We start from the raw sequence: 17,055 nt of genomic DNA on the forward strand, positions 1-17,055 counted from the left end.
ACAATTTACCTCCAAGTTCCGCCTTTTGGGGACCCTCTCCTCCCTTCGGCCCACCCAGAAGGTCCATCCACCGTGGACCCGCCCCTTCCATGACGCACGCTCTTGTCCCCGCCTTCAGAGACCAAACCTCTTTACCCAGACCCTCCGACCCGCCCCTTTTGCGAATTGCTCCCTTCTCGCCCCACCCCTTGTCGAACCCTGCCAGGCACCCAGCCCTTCCCATTTAGAGCCCAAAGCGTAGACCACCGCCTCTTTAGAACCCAGAGGCCAGGCCCCGTCCTTGTCCCATCCTCACATCATCTGGGGCCAATGGCACGGATGGGTGGGAAAGTGGGGGATCCCCTCTGGATCCTGAGAAAATGGGGGCTGGGGGGCTATTCGCTGGAGCTGGTACCGGGCTTTAGGACCCAGCGAGCAAGTACGCCCGCCTTGCTCTTACCCCTCCCCCAAGCCGCCCCCTCCCCCCCCACCCGTCTTCCAGGTTCCCCCTCCCTTCCCCCTCGCCCCGACTCCCGGTGCCCGTCTCCAGCGCCGCCGGAGCCAGCGAGAGAGCCGGAGCGAACAGGAGGAGGAGGAGGCCGCGTCGCCGCCGCTCGGAGCCCGGCCGGAGCCTCCCAGGCAGGTGCCGAGGGGGGCGAGGGGGCGGGGGCTGACAGACCGCCTGCTCCGGTGAGGGGGCGGCCAGGACCGCGCTGCGCCTTCTGCCCTCCGGGGCGTCCCCCGGACCCCGGCTGGGAGGACAAGGGGCTGTGGGCCACCAAACTGCGCGACAGCCATTGGGGGTACCCGTCTCCATTTGGGGAACCTGGACTTCCTTCATGGATGCCCCATTCACAGAATTCTGTCTTGGACCCCCACCACTGAGGAACTCTGAGGACCACTCCCCCCGGGGAACATAGACGTGTGGGGAGTGTAGGGTACCTTGAAATCCTGGTGCCCCATCCCAGCTAGGCCCTGGGGGTGACCCCTACCCTCTTTCCCTGCTTCACCTGTTGTCGGGGGAGGCGGGCGGACAAAGGAAGCAGCGTCACGTGACTGCTCATTCACAAAATCCCATCCCATTGAGAAAAGGGGGCTGGGGGCGCTGCGGCCGCCCCTTCCCTTCCCGAAAGGCCGGGGAAACCCGGCAGCCTGCAGGTGGGGGAGGGGGCTAGAGCTCGTTGCCTGGGTCCCTAAGGTTGGGATGCTAGGGTCTCCGCGCTGGGTGGCAGTGAGAGGCTGGACGCTTGATACTGATTCCTGGGCGGAGGGCTACGTCCCCTGAGCTGGGGGGGCGGGGTAAGATGGTTCTGAAAGATGCTGGGGTGGGGGGGAGAGATTGCTTCCCCCCCCCCCGCCATTTCTCCCCCTTGGCTTGTCTTGGCTGGGGCCTGCGGGAGCAGCCTTGATTTTGTGAATGAGATGCTCTCTGGATGTGTGTTCGGTCGCCGGTTTCTGACTTCCTTTGCCTCCATCTCCCTCTCGGCCTCTCTTTCTGGCCATTTCTGGTTCTCTCCCTGCTCCCTGCCCATCTCCCGTTGCTGGGTGACTCAGTGAGCTTTGCATCCGGTCTCATTCATAAATCCGGGAAGGGGTGGGGGGAAAAGAGCCTGGGTTTCTCACCCAGCCAGTGGCCTGGGCGACAGGGTGAGGAGGCAGTGTTGGGGGAACTGGAGCTGAGTTGATGGGCCCAGAGAAAATATATATGCGCAGGCACCCAGCTGTGAGGGGGAACATGGGTGGGGCTGTGGGTATGTGCTGAGAGAGGAGAGAAGGGTTGATAGGGGATGAGCAGGAGGGGGAGGGGAAGTGGAAAACCAAGGCTATGGGGGTGGGGATGGGAAAGATGGGGGAAAGGTAGGTATAGGGAGAAAAGGTAGACATGGAGAAGGTAGACACTGGAGAAAAGAGGTGGCATGAGGAAGAATGAAGCCATGCTGGACATGGGGGAGAAGGTGGGCATGGGGGAGAAGGTTGGTATCGGTAGCTACTGGTGCAGTGGATCAAGACGTGAAAGATGAAGATGGAGGGGATATGAGGGTTGGGGGAAACACTGAATGGAGGAGCAGGATTTGAGCCCACTGAGTGTTGTTCCTGTCCCTCCCACCTCCTCCAGGTACATGGTGCGGGTCCGAGCCGTGGTGATGGCCCGAGATGACTCCAGTGGGGGCTGGCTGCCTGTGGGGGGCGGGGGCCTCAGCCAGGTGAGCGTATGTCGGGTCCGAGGGGCCAGGCCCGAGGGTGGGGCCCGCCAGGGGCACTACGTCATCCACGGGGAGCGCCTCCGGGACCAGAAAGTGAGCCATCCTGGGGTGTCGGGGTAGGGTGGGGCCCTGGGGAGGCAGGGGAATGCGGCTGGGAGTGCAGAGGAGAGGTCAGATTGTCTCCCAGCCTGACAATCAAACTGGGGTGTGGGTTGATTTGGAAGTGAATATCTGTGCTATGGATAAGAGTTGGGAATTTGGGGAATGTTTGGGGTATTAGGCAGGTCCTGCTGCTGCCATCTCCTGCTGGACTATCACAGCAGACTTCTTACTGGTCTTCCTGACCCACTCCTTCTCCCTGCTCCAACCTAGTCTATTCCTGGTCTATTTCCCTGCTAACAAATACCCGACTCAGATCATGTCCCTCCTCTGTTCAGAACACTCCCATGGCTCCATCTTGCTCAGAGATCCTCACCTCAAGGCACTACACCAACTGGCCTCTGTCTGCCTTAAATATATGGAGGCATTTGGTGAGGTCCATTTAGGATTGTCAAATACAATTGACAATTGTGTATGTGGGTTCAGCAGGAATAACTGGGCTGTCTGTCATGATTTGGAGGGACAATGCTGAAGTTTCAACTGGAGATGTAGTTGAAAGATTTGGATTATTTGAAAAGGCTTGAGGGAAGGGTTGCATTTCAAAGCAGGGGTCATGTAGGAACGAACGATGTGGGAGGGTTTGAAATGGAATGAAGGAATATAGTGATATTAGGCAAGGATGTGAGAGAACATCTAAGGTGTTTACCAGCATCTGAGGGGGAATCTAAGGAAGTATAATAGGAATATTTTTGGGTAAGGTTTTGGTAGATTATTGGGGCATCAGAAGAGGATTAACAGAAAATAGTTTGAGATGTTCAGTAAAGTTTGGGGAGTACTGTTGAGTCAGAAGGGGGAGATGTTGGGTTTTTGGAAAGGGGTTTACAATTTTTTGAGGCATTCAATAAGATTTGGGTTTTTTACTGGGGTATCGGAGGGGGATATTAGGAAAATGTAGGGATAAAGGGGTTGGGGAAATATTGGAGTATCAGGTACACTCAATAAAATTGGGAGTCATACTGGGGTGTCAGTCAGGGTTCAGGAGTACACCTAGGATTGGAAAATGAGGTTTGTGGGATGCTGGGGTATGCAGAGGGGTTGGGGTTTAAGGGGAAGTCACAGGCATGGCTGGGTGGGGTGTCTGACCTGGTCCCTTCCTGCCCCTCAGACTACCTTGGAGTGTACCCTGAGGCCAGGTTTGGTTTACAACAAGGTGAACCCCATCTTCCACCACTGGAGCCTGGGCGATTGTAAATTTGGGCTGACATTTCAGAGTCCTGCAGAGGCTGATGAGTTCCAGAAGAGCCTGCTGGCTGCACTGGCCGCATTGGGTCGAGGTTAGTGGCACAGGTGGTGGGGCTGGGGTGGAGGGGTAGGAGAAGCTGGGGCCCAGGGAACTCACTCTCTGCCTTTCTCCCTGCCCCAGGCTCGCTCACCCCCTCCTCTTCCTCCTCCTCCTCCTCCCCTTCCCAGGACACAGCAGAGACCCCCTGCCCTTTGACGGTGAGTCTTCAGGATGCATCTCTGTTGGGAGGGCAGTGGTTTGTTCTTATTCTACAAACATTCTTGAGCACCTGTTGTGTAGCAGGCACCATGCCACGTGCTGGGGATACAAAATTGGGCCCAAACTTATAGTGTCAATTCAATCCCAATTATTCTAGTCTTCCTGTTCTAGTATGATTCACACATTTATTCAAGGGTACTTGCTGAGCACTTTCTGTGTACCAGGCCATGTTTTAAGCACTGGGGATACATCAGCGAGCAACTACAAAAAAAATCCCTTTCCTCAAGGAGCTTCTATTCTAGCCTGGAAAGGCTGAAAACTGTATGTATATGATAAAAATTAATAAATATTAAAAGTAAATGAACAAATTAATGGCAACTCCATGTTTCCAGTTATTCAGGCTATAAACCTTGGAGTTGTCCTTGACTCCTCTTATTTTTTATGCTTCTTATCTGTCAGTAAATATTGGTTGCACTTTCAAAATCATCAGAATATGCCTTCAACCTGGTACTGTCCAACTTCATCTCCCAATTGGACCATCTCAATAACTTCTCATTGTCAACTCCCTCCCTCCTGTCTCCCACATACAGCCAGAAGGACTCTACTGGTGGCTGAGTCAGATCATGCCACCTCCTCCACTCAGAACCTTCCTAGGGCTCTATCTCATTCAAGGTAAAGGACAAAGTCCTTATAGTGGATCCCATACCATCTGGCCCTGTGTTACTCTCCCACTCACTCACTCTGCTTCAGCCACACTGGCTTTCTCACTCTTACTCCGATGGGGCAGGCACATTCCTGTCTCAGGGCCTTTGCACTGGCTGTTACTTCTGTCTGGAACACTCTTCCCCAGATTTCCATGTGGCTCATCCCCTCATTTCAGGGCTTTACACAAATATCATTTTCTTAATGAGGTCCTCCCTGAGTAACCTATTTAGAATTGCAATGCCCCTTATTTAGTTCTAATTTTTTCCCATCTTCTAAGACACATTCTTTATTTCCATTCTGAAAAGATAGTTTTCTTATCTACTACTTCACTGACCATCTCTTATGCTAGAATGTCAGCTCCAGGATAGCAAGTCTTTTGCTGGTTTCTTGCTGCATCTCCAATGCCTAAAACAGTGCCTGGCACACAGCAAATGTTCAGTAAATACATGTTGAATAAATTGAATGAATGAGTACACATAACGTTGGGTGCAATTTGGCACTTGCAGGGAACAGTAGGAGTTGCTAAGAACACAACCTGGAGGAATAAAACTGGTTCCCTGGGCAGAAAAGGGGGGAATTCCAGGGTAATGGGAGATGGAGGTGGTGCCACAACAGTCACACAGACAGTTCCCATCTGTTGAGCCCTTGCCCTGGAAAGATGCTGTGCTTTTCATGCTCCATCTCGAATCCACACACTGGCCTTTGTGAGTCTGGCGTGTTGTGAGTGCTCAATGAATGTGTACTGATGGTAGTGAACAGACGAGGTAGGAATTATGACCGAGTTACAGACAGGAAACTGAAAGTCTGAGAAGTGATGTTTCAGCTAGTAAAGGACAGAGCCTGGTTTGGATGGGAAGGAAGGCACTCTTAGATGGAACTGCCCCAATAAAGGTGTGGTGGTGTGAATGAGGCGGGAAGGAAGCTGACTGGCCAGGGGAGAGGGGTTCTGAGAAGGGAGATGATTTGATGTTCTGTAGGTTGGTGAGCTGAGCAGATAAGAAGAGGGGTCTAATAATAACAGTAACCATTTCCAGCTCTTCCTGCACTTCAGGCATGTGCCATGCCCTTTACAGTGGGTCCTAACCACATCCTTATGAATAGGTACTGTTATGATCCCCATTTTACAGAGGAGGAAACTGAGGCTCAAAGAGGTGAGCTCACACAACCAGTCAGTGGCAGAGCGGGGTTTGAACTCAGCCCTGCCTGGCAGCAGAGCCCTCGCTCTCGATGGGAGGGGGTCTATGTGAGGGCATCAGCTGTGCTGGGGGGGTCCCCGCGCTGAGGCCGCCAATCTCCCCCAGTCCCACGTGGACAGCGACTCCTCCTCCAGTCACAGCCGCCAGGAGACGCCTCCCACCGCCGCGGTGGCCCCCGTCATCACTATGGAGTCGGCTTCTGGCTTTGGGCCGGCCACGTCCCCCCAGCGCCGCTGCTCCTCAGCTCAGGTGCGACCCCTGCCCCCAGCGGAAGTCTGGGGCTCCGGGCTCTGGGTGGAACAAGGTTGGGTGCTGGGGTCCCGAAGGGGGCAGGAGCTGAGGCCCAGGGCGGCGAGAAACAACACGCAGATCCCAGGGGATGGCTGGCCTCGCTGATGAGCTGGGCGGGGAGACAGGGAGAGGCTTGGAGGCCTGGGTTTCTCGGAGGGTCGTGTGGGGGCTTCGTGTCTCCCGCGCTTTGGAGACTTTGGGGAGTTCTGAATTCCAGAGGCGTTTGGGGGATGATTTGGACAGTCCTTCAAGTATATTAGGGAAGGCTGGTACTCATGGAACGGATCCTTCAGACTCTAATTCACGAGGAAGGGTTGGTACCCAAGAGGGTAAAATGGGCCCAGGGACTGGACTCCTAAGTCCGAAAGGAGATGGCTGGGGTCTAGAACTCCCGGACCGGAAGGCAGAGAGCGCTGGGAGCTGGAGCTCCTGGATCTCGCGAGAGGACAAGACTGAGAGCCTTGGGCCCTTGGGTCCTTAAGGTGTGGGCCTGGTGCCTGGGAACGGAGGTGGTTGAGCGACCTTGGGAGAGGAGCCGGCTGGGATCTTGCAAGTCTGAACCCCGCATCCAGGAGAGTTTTAGGGGCCGTGTAGGGGCGTGGAGGACGGAGGAGTCACAGACTCTGTTAACCGGATCTTCTTGTCCCTTCGTCCCGCAGAGCTACCCTCCGCTTCTACCGTCCACGGGGATTCCAGAGCCCTCAGAGCCCCCGGCCGGGGCAGGAGGCCCAGGCTGGGGCGGCCGCGGCTATGAAGATTACCGGCGCTCTGGGCCGCCCGCGCCTCTCGCCCTGTCCACCTGCGTCGTGCGTTTCGCCAAGACCAGCGCGCTGAGGGGCGCAGCCCTGGGGCCCCCAGTGGCACTCCCCGCCCCTCTGACCGAGGCTGCACCCCCAGCGCCCCCCGCTCGCCCACCCGCGGCCCCGGCCCCAGCCCCCGCGCCGGCCAAGGCCTCCCCGGAGGCGGAGGAGGCGGCGCGCTGCGTGCACTGCCGTGCGCTCTTCCGCCGCCGAGCTGACGGGCGTGGCGGCCGCTGCGCGGAGGCCCCGGACCCGGGTCGCCTACTGGTGCGCCGTCTCAGCTGCCTGTGGTGCGCCGAGAGCTTGCTCTACCACTGCCTGTCGGACGCCGAGGGCGACTTCTCGGACCCATGCGCCTGTGAGCCGGGTCACCCACGCCCCGCCGCGCGCTGGGCCGCGCTGGCTGTGCTCTCCCTGGCCGTGCCCTGCCTCTGCTGCTACGCCCCGCTGCGCGCATGCCACTGGGTCGCGGCGCGATGCGGCTGCGCCGGCTGTGGGGGTCGCCACGAGGAGGCTGCCCGGTGAGGACCGCCTGGCGGGTCCGGTAGCCGGACCGAGGACCCAAAATTGAGGGTCTAGGATCCCGGACTTTTTTCGGACCTAAAACCCAAACCTAGGCACATCCGGAACTTGGAGCTTGAGTTTGGATTGAGAGATCCCAGACCTGGAACGTGAACCCCAAACCTAGGACTGAGAGACCTCAGATCCAGCTTCATTGAGATGTCTGTCTAAGAGGTCCCAGGTGTCCCGAGTTCTGGCGTTTCTCCCCGTCTCCCCACTCTCCCCCAAGTGAGGAGGCTTCAGGCATCCCCGGACTCTCCATCTCAGAAGGACCAGGGAGCACACAGATCCCTGAGAGATGCAGGGCCCTGAACCTTGACTCCCTTTCAAAATCCCCAACCCAGACCTCGGTCACACCTGGCACCATGAACCCTTACATTTCAGCCCCAGAATTAGTCAGGAGTTGCCAGTATCTGACCCTGCCTGTATCCAATTACTCTCAGATCTTGAGACCATACGACCCAGAATCGCCCCCACATGGTCCCTGAATGTTCACCTAAGACTTGGTGCACCCACATCTGAGGTGTTCTTGTAGCCCCAGGACCCCTGAGACACCAAACTCTCCTAGATATGAGACTCTTATATGTTCTGGAATCACCAGATGCTGGGCCCAAGTCTACCCACTGCTGAGTGCCCACAGACCCCACAGACCTGGCCTCTAATCCAGGAACACCAAGATCCAAGATGTCCAGATAACCCCAGACGCTGTAGGACCCCAGACTCTTAAGATGCACTGAGACCTTGCATATTCTCAAACGTGAGATGATCTCTTACCAAAATGACTTAGAAGAACCATCTCAGAACCCCCCAAGATTTAGATATCAGACACCAAGATGCTCTGGGAGCCAGGAATCAAAGACCTCCATAGACCCCTCCCCCAAGCTAGTGTTCTCAATAGCTTTGGATTTCATATATAGGACCCTGAGGTGCATGGTGCCCGCAGATGTACGACTAAAGGCCATTAACACCTCAGGGCCCAAGATACTGGTCTCAAGTATTGAAATAGCTCTCTTCCAGTCCCCCTTGGATATGGATTTTGAGATCCAAAATGTCGTGGAATCTGTGGCTTCCTTCTATCTACAAATCCCCAATCCCCTGCAGGCTGGGAGTCCAGCTCTCAGAAGATAGGATAGTCCTGGCAACTCAGACCTCTGACCACTTGGTCCCCAGCCCCTGAGGTGCTTTAGGAGCACTGGATCCAAGACCCCAAGGTGCCACTGACTCCCAGATGTAGGGCTCAACCCCCCACAACATTGGGATTGTTCCTGATCCAAGATCTTGGTTCTTCCATACCGGAGACATTCAGATCTGAGGTGCCCCAGGACCCAAGCACCCTCAGACCCAGATTTCTGTGGATTCAGACCTCTCTAGCCTGATAAGTCCCGGAGATGCCTCTAACCTGATTCCCTCTTGTGCATCCTCTAAGACCTGCTGCCCCTTGAATCTGCTGTCCATATGTCCCTGAAATCCCAAGGTCCCAGATGCTGGAATTCTGGCCCCCAGCAATCCTCAGAAGTACCCCTTTATCCTAGGGGGCAAACCCACCATTTTGAACGCAGATTCCTGGATTCCAGGACCACCCAGGAGCTCCCTCATTCCCACCTCTGGGACCCAGCCTTGCCACAGACGGTTTATGCAGGCTGTTCACTGAGCAAAGGCACACAGCCCAGGCAATGAGTAGGACTGGACCTTACACCAGTCTGCTGGTGAAGCTGGGCCTTCAGAGGGAGGGTACATAAAGGCACTTTTTGGGCTAACTATGGCTCTGCTGGGTATCCCCTCCCCAAATCCCTAGCCTTGCAGAGCCTCACCCAAGCCCATCCTTGAGCCCTAGACCTGGTCCAAGTCCACCTTTTATGTTCTGTCACTTCATTAATAATCCCTTCTCTTCCATCTCAGATTGGGAGTTGCTTCAGAAAGTTTGAAAGCCTGTTTCATGGCCCTCTGAGACTCCTCTTCTGGGGAAGGGGGATGCCACGGTCTCTTTTACCCAAGTAGAATGGGACTTGCAGTGTACCTAAGATCCAGTGTCTTGTATGGGGTGTGTGTGTGTTTGCAAAGCTCTTGGAGCAGGACAGTCTCAATGTTGTATGGGCTTGGGACCTGCATCTGGCCCCAAGCATCCGGAAATGTGCACTTGCCTTTCTTCATTACCCAGACTTGGATGGCCTTGTGGGAGCTCAAAGGATAGGTCCTTTTGTCACTTCCTTTAAATTATTAACTATTTATTACATCCGGAACCTGTGAGATTCAGCTCTCCCAACCAGACCCTGGGATGGGTGAGAGAAAAGAGAGAGGGGTGTCCCTCCCATCCCCACTCTGCCCAGCTCTCATCACTGTCAGACCCACCAGAGCTGAGGGCGGAGGGACTGGGGGCTGGGGCAGCCTGGGTCCCCATCCCCCTCTCTGTGCCTCGGTCTCCCCCCTTCCGTGATGGGTGGGGGGGAAGCTCCATTCTTAACCTACCTCGTTTTAGGGAGGGGTGGGACGGGGACCAGAGTGCTGTACGGTGCTGTGGGATCTGTGGATGAAGTGGTGGGGGCTGGGGGAAGGTTCCCTGGCCCCCATCTCCCAGCACCACCTCTCCCAGGTCTCCCAGTCTTGCTCCCTGCTGATACCCACCTCTGATCCATGATTACCCTTCATGGCCCCCATACCAGGGGTGCATGGAGGGCTGACCCTGGGAACCAGGAAGACCTCAGACCCTGGAGCCCCCAGGCCGAATTTCCCAGCTGCTTGCCCCTCGGATTGGATGCTTGGCCCCCAGACTTGGGGGAGACATCCCAATATTTATCTTAATGATCTTGATTCCAAGCCAGTCTGTGACCTCAATATTGTTAGCATCAGTGCAGGCTGAAGTGGTGGGGGAGGATGGGGGCCAAAGACCCAGCCTTGTCATTGGGGGAGGGGGGCATGAGATCTGCTCCAAGAAATGTCTGTGACAAAGCCTCAGTCTGTGTTATTTATTTTCATTGGTGTGCCCCATCCACACATCTTCCTGAACTGCAAAACCAGTCTCCTACCTAAATTCTCCTTTTTCCTGCACATCCTTTAGTTCCAAGCAGAACCTTCAGCTAAGTTTTATACATTCAGTCACAACAAGTACATTTGTTGAACACCCATGATGTGCCAAGCCCCTTTGAATGCACTGGGGATAAAGCAGTGAACAGAACAGACAAAAATCCTTTCCCTGGGCTGCCTGGTTAGCTCAGTTGGTTAGAGTGCAGCCTCGTAACACCAGGGTCAAGGATTCGGATCCCCATACTGGCCAGCCACCAGAAAAAAAAAGAAAAAAAGAAAAGAAAAATCTCTTCCTACCAAGAGCTTATAAACTTTGTAGTAGTGGAGACAAGTGAGTGACTTAATATGTTAGGAATGATATACACTATAAAGGAAAATAAAGTGGGGGTGGGGGATACAGGCAATTTTAGTGAGTGGTCAAGTTAGGCCTCATTCAGGAGTTAGCATTTGAATAAATCCCTGAAGTTGGTGAGGGAGTCCTGCGGATGTCTGCACGGAAGAACACTCCAAGTAGAGGGAACAGCCAGTGCAAGGTCATGAGGCAGGAATGCCTGGTAAGTCTGTGGAACATCAAGTGACATAGAGTGTCTAGAGGGCAGGAAGCAAGGAGGAGATTACTAGGAGATGAGGGCAGAGAGGTGACAGGGCAGATCTGTGGGGTCTTGCATGCCATTGTATGGACTTTGGATTTTACCCTGAGTGAGATGGAGCCACAGGAAGACTCCAAGCATGGGAGGGATGTGACCTGATGCAGGTGTTTACAGACTCTCTCTGGAGTATGTGGGCAACAGACACACTGGGGTTTGGGGGTGCCAGCAGGCTGACAGTGAGGAGGCTGCTGTGATGGTCTGGGGGAGAAAATGGGGCACAAGACCAAGGCAAGGGCAATGGAGCAGGGGAGAAGTGGGTAGATATTGGACCTATTTCGAAGGTAGAGTCCACAGATTTATATATGAGGTTCCATATAAAGAAAGGAGTCAAGGTTGTAAGTCCAGGTTTTTGGCCTGAGCAATTGTTAATATTTTGTTTAGGTCAAGAAATGGTCCCTTGAGTGCCCTGCCTTGGGATAGGCAGGGCTATGGGGGATCAGATGAAGGGCAGACTCTGCCCCTAAGGAACAAGTTCTGGCCCTTGTTTTTCCCTGAGCCTCTCAGCTCACCTCCACTCCCAGTGGAATTACCTAGGAACTACTGGAGACCAGGATAGAGTCAGAAAGAGATTAAATCTGGAACAGTGATTCTTAACAGCAACAAAAACAGCAGTAATAACAATAGAAATAGGTTCAGTGGTTAAAAAGCACGAAATTTGGAATTAGATCTTTTGAGTCCTGACACCACCATGAAATCACTGACTTACCCTCTCTGAACTTGTTTTCTCCTCTGTAAAATGGGGATAAAATAAGCCTAGTAGCACACACTAAATACTCAATATGTGTTAGTTTTTATTCATAACCGAGTACCCCAATATGTCTGTTAAGCACTTTTTACATTCAGAACTCTAATCCTCACAAACAACTGTAGGACGTAGGTACTATTACCCCAGTTTTATACAGATGGGAAGCAATTTGGCAGGAACATAAAGCTGGTGAGTGGTGGAATCAAATCCTGACCCTCATCTGCCTAACACTCCTGGGGTGTAGTCTCCTAATCACGATGGTTTATTGCACCCGCTCCTTTCCTCCAAGGCCTAGAGAGGAAGAGGGGTGAAGGCCTACGGGGCACATTGTGATCGATGAGAAAGAGGGGTGGGTGTGAGGGGTGAGCCGGGATTCCTGAGTCCGTGACATAATTCCAACGTTAAGGCGGAAAGGGGGAAGCAAGTTCCTGGATTTGGGGCGGAGTTGGGTGAACTCTTGGTTTGGGGCGCTTTACGAGCAGAAGGCAACTGAGGGAGGCTGTGGAAAAGGAAACCGAAGTTGCTTTTATGTTGCCACAGTAGAGACATTTGGTAGCCACTCACGACAGCTGGGGTCCTGAACGCACTCTGAAATTTACAGAGCCAGGGTGCGTTTCCAGAACTCTTGACAGGTTACGCGACAGGTGGTGGGGGCGGACCTGTGGGCGGGCTCTGCCTTCTCCTACACCAATTGGAACGCCGAAACCCCTTTGTGAGACGAGGCTGATTGGTCAGCGCCGCTACACACGGGTGCGCACGGCGCTCCAGGGGCGGAGCATGCGCAGCAGAGGCGACGCTCCCATGGAGGGGGCTGAGGCGGAAGCGCGAGAGTGGGACGATGTGGCCCGGGACTTGCTGGCTCTGGGGTAAGGGAGTGTGCGGTGTGGCTGGGAGTGCAAGAAGGGAGCGTTTGCTCTCAGGACGCAGACGGTGAGGGATTCTCACTGGCCTTCCCACCCCCTTGCGCTGCCTCGGTCCCGCCGCAGGTATGGGGGTTTCCCGGGGGCGGCGTCGCGGGGCACCTCGTGCCCAGACTTCAGGGCGCTGTGCGCCCGGCTGGCGGCAGAGCTGGCGACTCTGGGAGACCTGGAGCAGCAGCGAGAGGAGGGCGCCGAGGTGCTGAGCGCCGGCGACGGTACGTCTGGAACTGGAGGGTCGGACGGGTGGAGCCGCGGGTTCCGCCGCCGGCGCCGCGTCCTGACATCTCCCGCTTCCTACAGGCCCCAGTGCGGAGGAGGAATTCCTGCGACAAGTGGCCAACCTGCTGCGGGAGTGGCACTGCCCGGATCGTACGCTCTGCGGCGGAGACTGCGTGACCGCGCTGCGGAAGCCTGGCACGGGCTTGCGCCTGCTGCGTGAGCCGGGGGAGGTCCCGGGATGCGGAAGTGGGCGAGGCTACTGCCTTTAGAGTCGGCGCGCTCGGAATATTGAAGGGCAGCAAGGGTCCCAAGGGGGCGTGGTCAGACTCTTGAGGCGGGCCAGAGGGTCCGAGGTGGGTGGAGTCAGAATTGAGGCGGGCGTAGGGCTCTAAAGTGGGCGGGGTTAGAAGTTTGACAGGACGGATTGAAAGTTCCTTGGGTTAGATGCCACCGCGCAAGTGGTTCTGAAGTGGGAGAGAGTCCAATTTTGGAGTAAGGGACAGGGTCTTGATGTGGGTGGAACTTATTCTAGAGGCGGAGCCAGGGTTCTAGGTGGACGGGACTAGACGGTGGGAAGTTTTTAAGTCTCTGGAGCTTTTTGACTGCTATGGATGGGATAGCAGACCTCTTCGGTTGCACCACTCCCTTTCCTACTTCTAGGCTTTCTCTGCTCGGAGGTCCAGGCTGCTCGCCTCCTGCACCTGCACCCCTCGCTAGATCCCAGCCCTGTGCTGCCTTTTAGGGAGGGGGCAGAGGAGGAAGCTGGCATGGTCCAGGAACTAGTCCTTACCCTCCAAGCCGTGGGGCTGCCCAGCCCCACGCGGGGGACCCCCGCCAGCCAGCTACTGTGGGAGTTGCATACCAAGGTAGGGAGCAGAAGGGTTACTCCCCACCGGGGCCACCCCACCTTCCTTGGGGAGAGGGTCCCCTAACCAAAAACAGCTCTGGCAGAAGTGCCCCAACCACAGGGATGATTTTTTAGAACTACGACCTTATTTTTCTTTGACCTGGGTCTCCAGGGCCGTGGGAAACTGGGGTCCACGGAGGGGTCCATCCTGTTTCTGCCCTGGTTGGCCTCTTACTTCTTCTCCCATCAGATCTCAGAGCTGCTGCCTTCCCTGCCCCCAGGGTTCATGCAGCCCCTCCTCACCTACCCGCTGGATGCACCTAGATGGGTAAGGATGTGTGTAGCTGTATGTGAACAGTGTTCTCATCCAGAGATGGGAGTGAGAAGGACCCCTGGTGCGACTGAGACCTTTTCTCCCAGGAAGCGTTGGAGTCTTTGTCCCAAAGCCTGAGAGATCAGTACTGCTGCCGCCGCTGCCTCCTTCTCAAGCGCCTCGACCTCACAACATCTGCTTTCCACTGGAGTGATCGGGCAGAGGTGTGGGCAGAGTGTGGGCAAAGGACCTTGGCGGGAACAGGGAGGCCCAGTTGTGAGAGCTACAGCTGCAAGGCAGAATAATGAGGATCAGAAATATTATCCTCTTGGAAGTTCTGAGACCCAGGCCATTTTGGAATCTTGCGTGAGGTTTGGAGCTTCTAGAATCTCAGGGCCCCAGGGCATTCTAGAATTCCAAGCTCTGAGGTGGGAGTGTCTTCAGAGCTATACCCTGATTTAAAGATGTAGGCAGTGGGGCCCTGAGTGAGGAAGAAGTGTTTCCAAGATCACAGATCCCCACCTGGGGAGGGTTCTTGGGTACTTTCTCCATGCTTTCCCTCCCCCGCCCCACCCCAGGCCCAAGGAGAGGCCATGAAGGCAGTGCTGATCCCAGTCCGAGAGGTTCTGACCCCAGAATCAGACGTCTCCATTGCACATGTCCTGGCTGCCCGAGCTGACCTGTCTTGTCTGATCCCAGCTACCAGCAAGGCTGTCCGCCGAGGGACCTGTTGTGCTATCAACAAGGTGGGCACTTGGGGTCGGGAAGGGCCCTGGCACCCTTGGCCTTCAAATTGGCCTTTCAGTCTTTGCGTTGGTCCAAGCTTGTCCTTTCCCTCCAGTGTTCTCCCTGGGCTTCTGGCCTCTGGGCTCACCACCTCTAATCCACTCTCTTCACATAGCAGCTAGAATGTTTTTAACACAAAAATCTTTTATCTTATTTTTTTGGCAGCTGGCCAGTATGGGAATCCAAACCCTTGACCTTGGTGTTATTCTCACACAAAAATCTTATCATGTACTTGGCTAGCTCAGAATCCTTCCATAGCTCCCCAGTGTTTTGAAAACAAAGTTCAACTATTTACTTGAGCACTTGCCCCCACCTTGCCAGCTTGGTCTTAAAACCCTCACCCACCACTTCACCCTATCTATTGTATTGAATTTTAACAGCTTTTTAAAACAGAAATACCCTCTGTTTAAACAATTATCTGGCCTCATTCCTCTGTAAGTAGTCTTATACTTATGTGAATGAATATTAGAGAATAAAGTCTAGCACAACAAAGAGTAAGGCAAATTTAAGTTAAGAAAAAAAGTGATTTGCTTTAAGGAAATATAGAAATATCACAGGTGATGCCCAAATGATGGATATCTGGAAGAAAACAGGAAATGTTATACAAAGCCCCATATATGAAATAGACAAAGTTGAGGCGCTCTCATTAATACTAGGTGGGGACTTGGACCTCTGCCTTCATCTTCCCCTTTGTTTCCCTCTTGCTGAGACCCTTGGAACCCAGTTTGAATGCTCCATACTTGTATCTTCTACCAATCCAGTCCCCCCTCCTCCAGCCACTGTATCCAAATAGTCAGCATCTGCCCTTCCTTTTTCAGCCTCATGCAGTTCCCTTTGCTCTCTGGCCCCCTTGTCCAAGATGTTTTTTTTCTCAGAATCTCAAATCTAATCAACTCTCAGGTGCTTATGGGCAATGTGCCAGACCGGGGGGGGCGCCCAAATGAGCTGGAGGCTCCCATGCCCAGCTGGCAGAGCCGAAGAGAAGATGGAGGTGGGCGGAAAGCAGGCCGCCAGTGCTGGGGCCACAAGAAGAAGAAGAAGAAGTAAAGGTGGACTGGTGGTCAGGGGCTTCTTTATGAGATGCTGATGCCATTGGTAATCTTTGGTGAGTCAGGTTGAGGGTTTCCTTTGGCACCTGGCACACAAGCCCCCCCATCCCCTGTTTCTGAGGCCCCAAATGTCCTACCCCCATCCACCACTCAACACCAAGAACCATGTTCTCTGGAAAATAAATTTATTTATTTATTGATGGCTGGCTGGTACGGAGAGGAAAATTAATTTATAGCAGCTGTAGGACCTATCTCTGTGAGGGCCAGGTCAGGGGTGCTTCGGTTTGTGGAGGGATAAGGGGTGTCTGCTCCGTGGATCTGAACAGGCCCCTGCTGCTCTGACCCACAAAATCCTTTGCTCTTCAGCAACACATCTTCCTATGGTCATGGGGAGGGATAAAGTCAGGCAATGGACAAAGATTTATCAGGTGCCCATCATGTGCCAGCCCTGTTCTAGGCACTGGGGACACAACAGTGAAAGACAGATAAAAATCCCTGCTTTCCTGGAGGTGACATTTCTGGTGAGGAATGGCAGATACTAAACAAGATAAATAGGTAAAATGTTGTTTGTCACATGGGGAAAGTTCTATGGAGAAAAATAAAGCAGGAAGGCAGGATTGAATTGTGGGGGGAATTGTGTCTTTGAATATCATTAGGGGAGGCCTCACTGAGAAGGTGTCACTTGATCGAAGTCCCATGGTGGGGAGCATGTAGGCCTCTGGGGAAGAATGCTCTGGATAGAAGGAACAGCCAGTGCAAAAGCCTTGAGGTAGGAATATTTTTGATATGTTCAGGGAACATCGAGGCCAAAGTAACTGAAACAGGATGAGCAAGGGGGCAAGGGGTGGGAGGTGAGGTCAGAGAGGTGATGGGCGCAGACTATGTGGGGTTTAGTGGGCCACAGTGAGGACTCTGGCTTTCACTCTGAGTGAAAGGAGCTGTGGGAAGGCTTTGAGCAGAGGAGAGATGTGACCTGACTCAGGTGTTCATGGGCTTCCTGTTCCACTCCCTTCCCAGCTTTCTCTCCTGTCTCGGGAACTCCAGAGTTTGGAACTCTACCCACTCTCTCCTCCTCCCCTCCTGACCCATTCCGGCTGTCAGTGCAGCATATTGGTAAGGAGCTTCAGTTTTAGAGGCTCAGAAGAACTGGGTTTGAGTCCTGCCTTCAG

At 54.3% G+C, this 17,055-nt stretch overlaps 2 protein-coding genes across 6 annotated transcripts; both read left to right on the forward strand.

The window, feature by feature from the left end:
• The first annotated feature begins 2,099 nt into the window (after nucleotides 1–2,099).
• On the forward strand, nucleotides 2,100–7,300 carry SPRED3 (sprouty related EVH1 domain containing 3). 2 transcript variants are annotated; one of them, XM_063113051.1, is made up of 5 exons: nucleotides 2,100–2,276; nucleotides 3,448–3,616; nucleotides 3,706–3,782; nucleotides 5,790–5,933; nucleotides 6,635–7,300. In XM_063113051.1, the coding sequence occupies exons 1-5, from the start codon at nucleotides 2,100–2,102 to the stop codon at nucleotides 7,298–7,300; spliced, it is 1,233 nt and encodes a 410-aa protein (XP_062969121.1). The 2 variants fall into 2 exon arrangements, with proteins under 2 accessions (XP_062969121.1, XP_062969122.1); XM_063113052.1 differs by lacking the exon at nucleotides 5,790–5,933.
• A 5,233-nt stretch (nucleotides 7,301–12,533) lies between these two features.
• On the forward strand, nucleotides 12,534–16,086 carry FAM98C (family with sequence similarity 98 member C). 4 transcript variants are annotated; one of them, XM_063112287.1, is made up of 8 exons: nucleotides 12,534–12,618; nucleotides 12,739–12,887; nucleotides 12,973–13,107; nucleotides 13,552–13,757; nucleotides 13,989–14,066; nucleotides 14,159–14,275; nucleotides 14,630–14,797; nucleotides 15,738–16,086. In XM_063112287.1, the coding sequence occupies exons 1-8, from the start codon at nucleotides 12,554–12,556 to the stop codon at nucleotides 15,882–15,884; spliced, it is 1,065 nt and encodes a 354-aa protein (XP_062968357.1). In that variant the 5' UTR covers nucleotides 12,534–12,553; the 3' UTR covers nucleotides 15,885–16,086. The 4 variants fall into 4 exon arrangements, with proteins under 4 accessions (XP_062968357.1, XP_062968359.1, XP_062968360.1 ...); XM_063112289.1 differs by having other exon boundaries at nucleotides 14,751–14,797; XM_063112290.1 differs by lacking the exon at nucleotides 15,738–16,086 and adding an exon at nucleotides 15,003–15,186 and having other exon boundaries at nucleotides 14,751–14,797.
• Nucleotides 16,087–17,055: the final 969 nt, after the last annotated feature.

The sequence above is a fragment of the Cynocephalus volans genome, chromosome 10, assembly GCF_027409185.1.
Source record: "Cynocephalus volans isolate mCynVol1 chromosome 10, mCynVol1.pri, whole genome shotgun sequence".
Lineage (NCBI taxonomy): Eukaryota > Metazoa > Chordata > Mammalia > Dermoptera > Cynocephalidae > Cynocephalus > Cynocephalus volans.

Excerpts from the sequence above, each read along its gene's own strand:
- SPRED3 (XM_063113051.1), top strand. The coding sequence starts at position 2,100 with ATGGTGCGGGTCCGAGCCGTGGTGATGGCCCGAGATGACTCCAGTGGG. Across the intron at positions 2,277-3,447 it reads AGCGCCTCCGGGACCAGAAA|ACTACCTTGGAGTGTACCCT; the intron begins GTGAGCCATCCT and ends CCTGCCCCTCAG. Across the intron at positions 3,617-3,705 it reads ACTGGCCGCATTGGGTCGAG|GCTCGCTCACCCCCTCCTCT; the intron begins GTTAGTGGCACA and ends TCCCTGCCCCAG.
- FAM98C (XM_063112287.1), top strand. The coding sequence starts at position 12,554 with ATGGAGGGGGCTGAGGCGGAAGCGCGAGAGTGGGACGATGTGGCCCGG. Across the intron at positions 14,067-14,158 it reads CGCTGGATGCACCTAGATGG|GAAGCGTTGGAGTCTTTGTC; the intron begins GTAAGGATGTGT and ends CTTTTCTCCCAG. Across the intron at positions 14,798-15,737 it reads CCTGTTGTGCTATCAACAAG|GTGCTTATGGGCAATGTGCC; the intron begins GTGGGCACTTGG and ends ATCAACTCTCAG.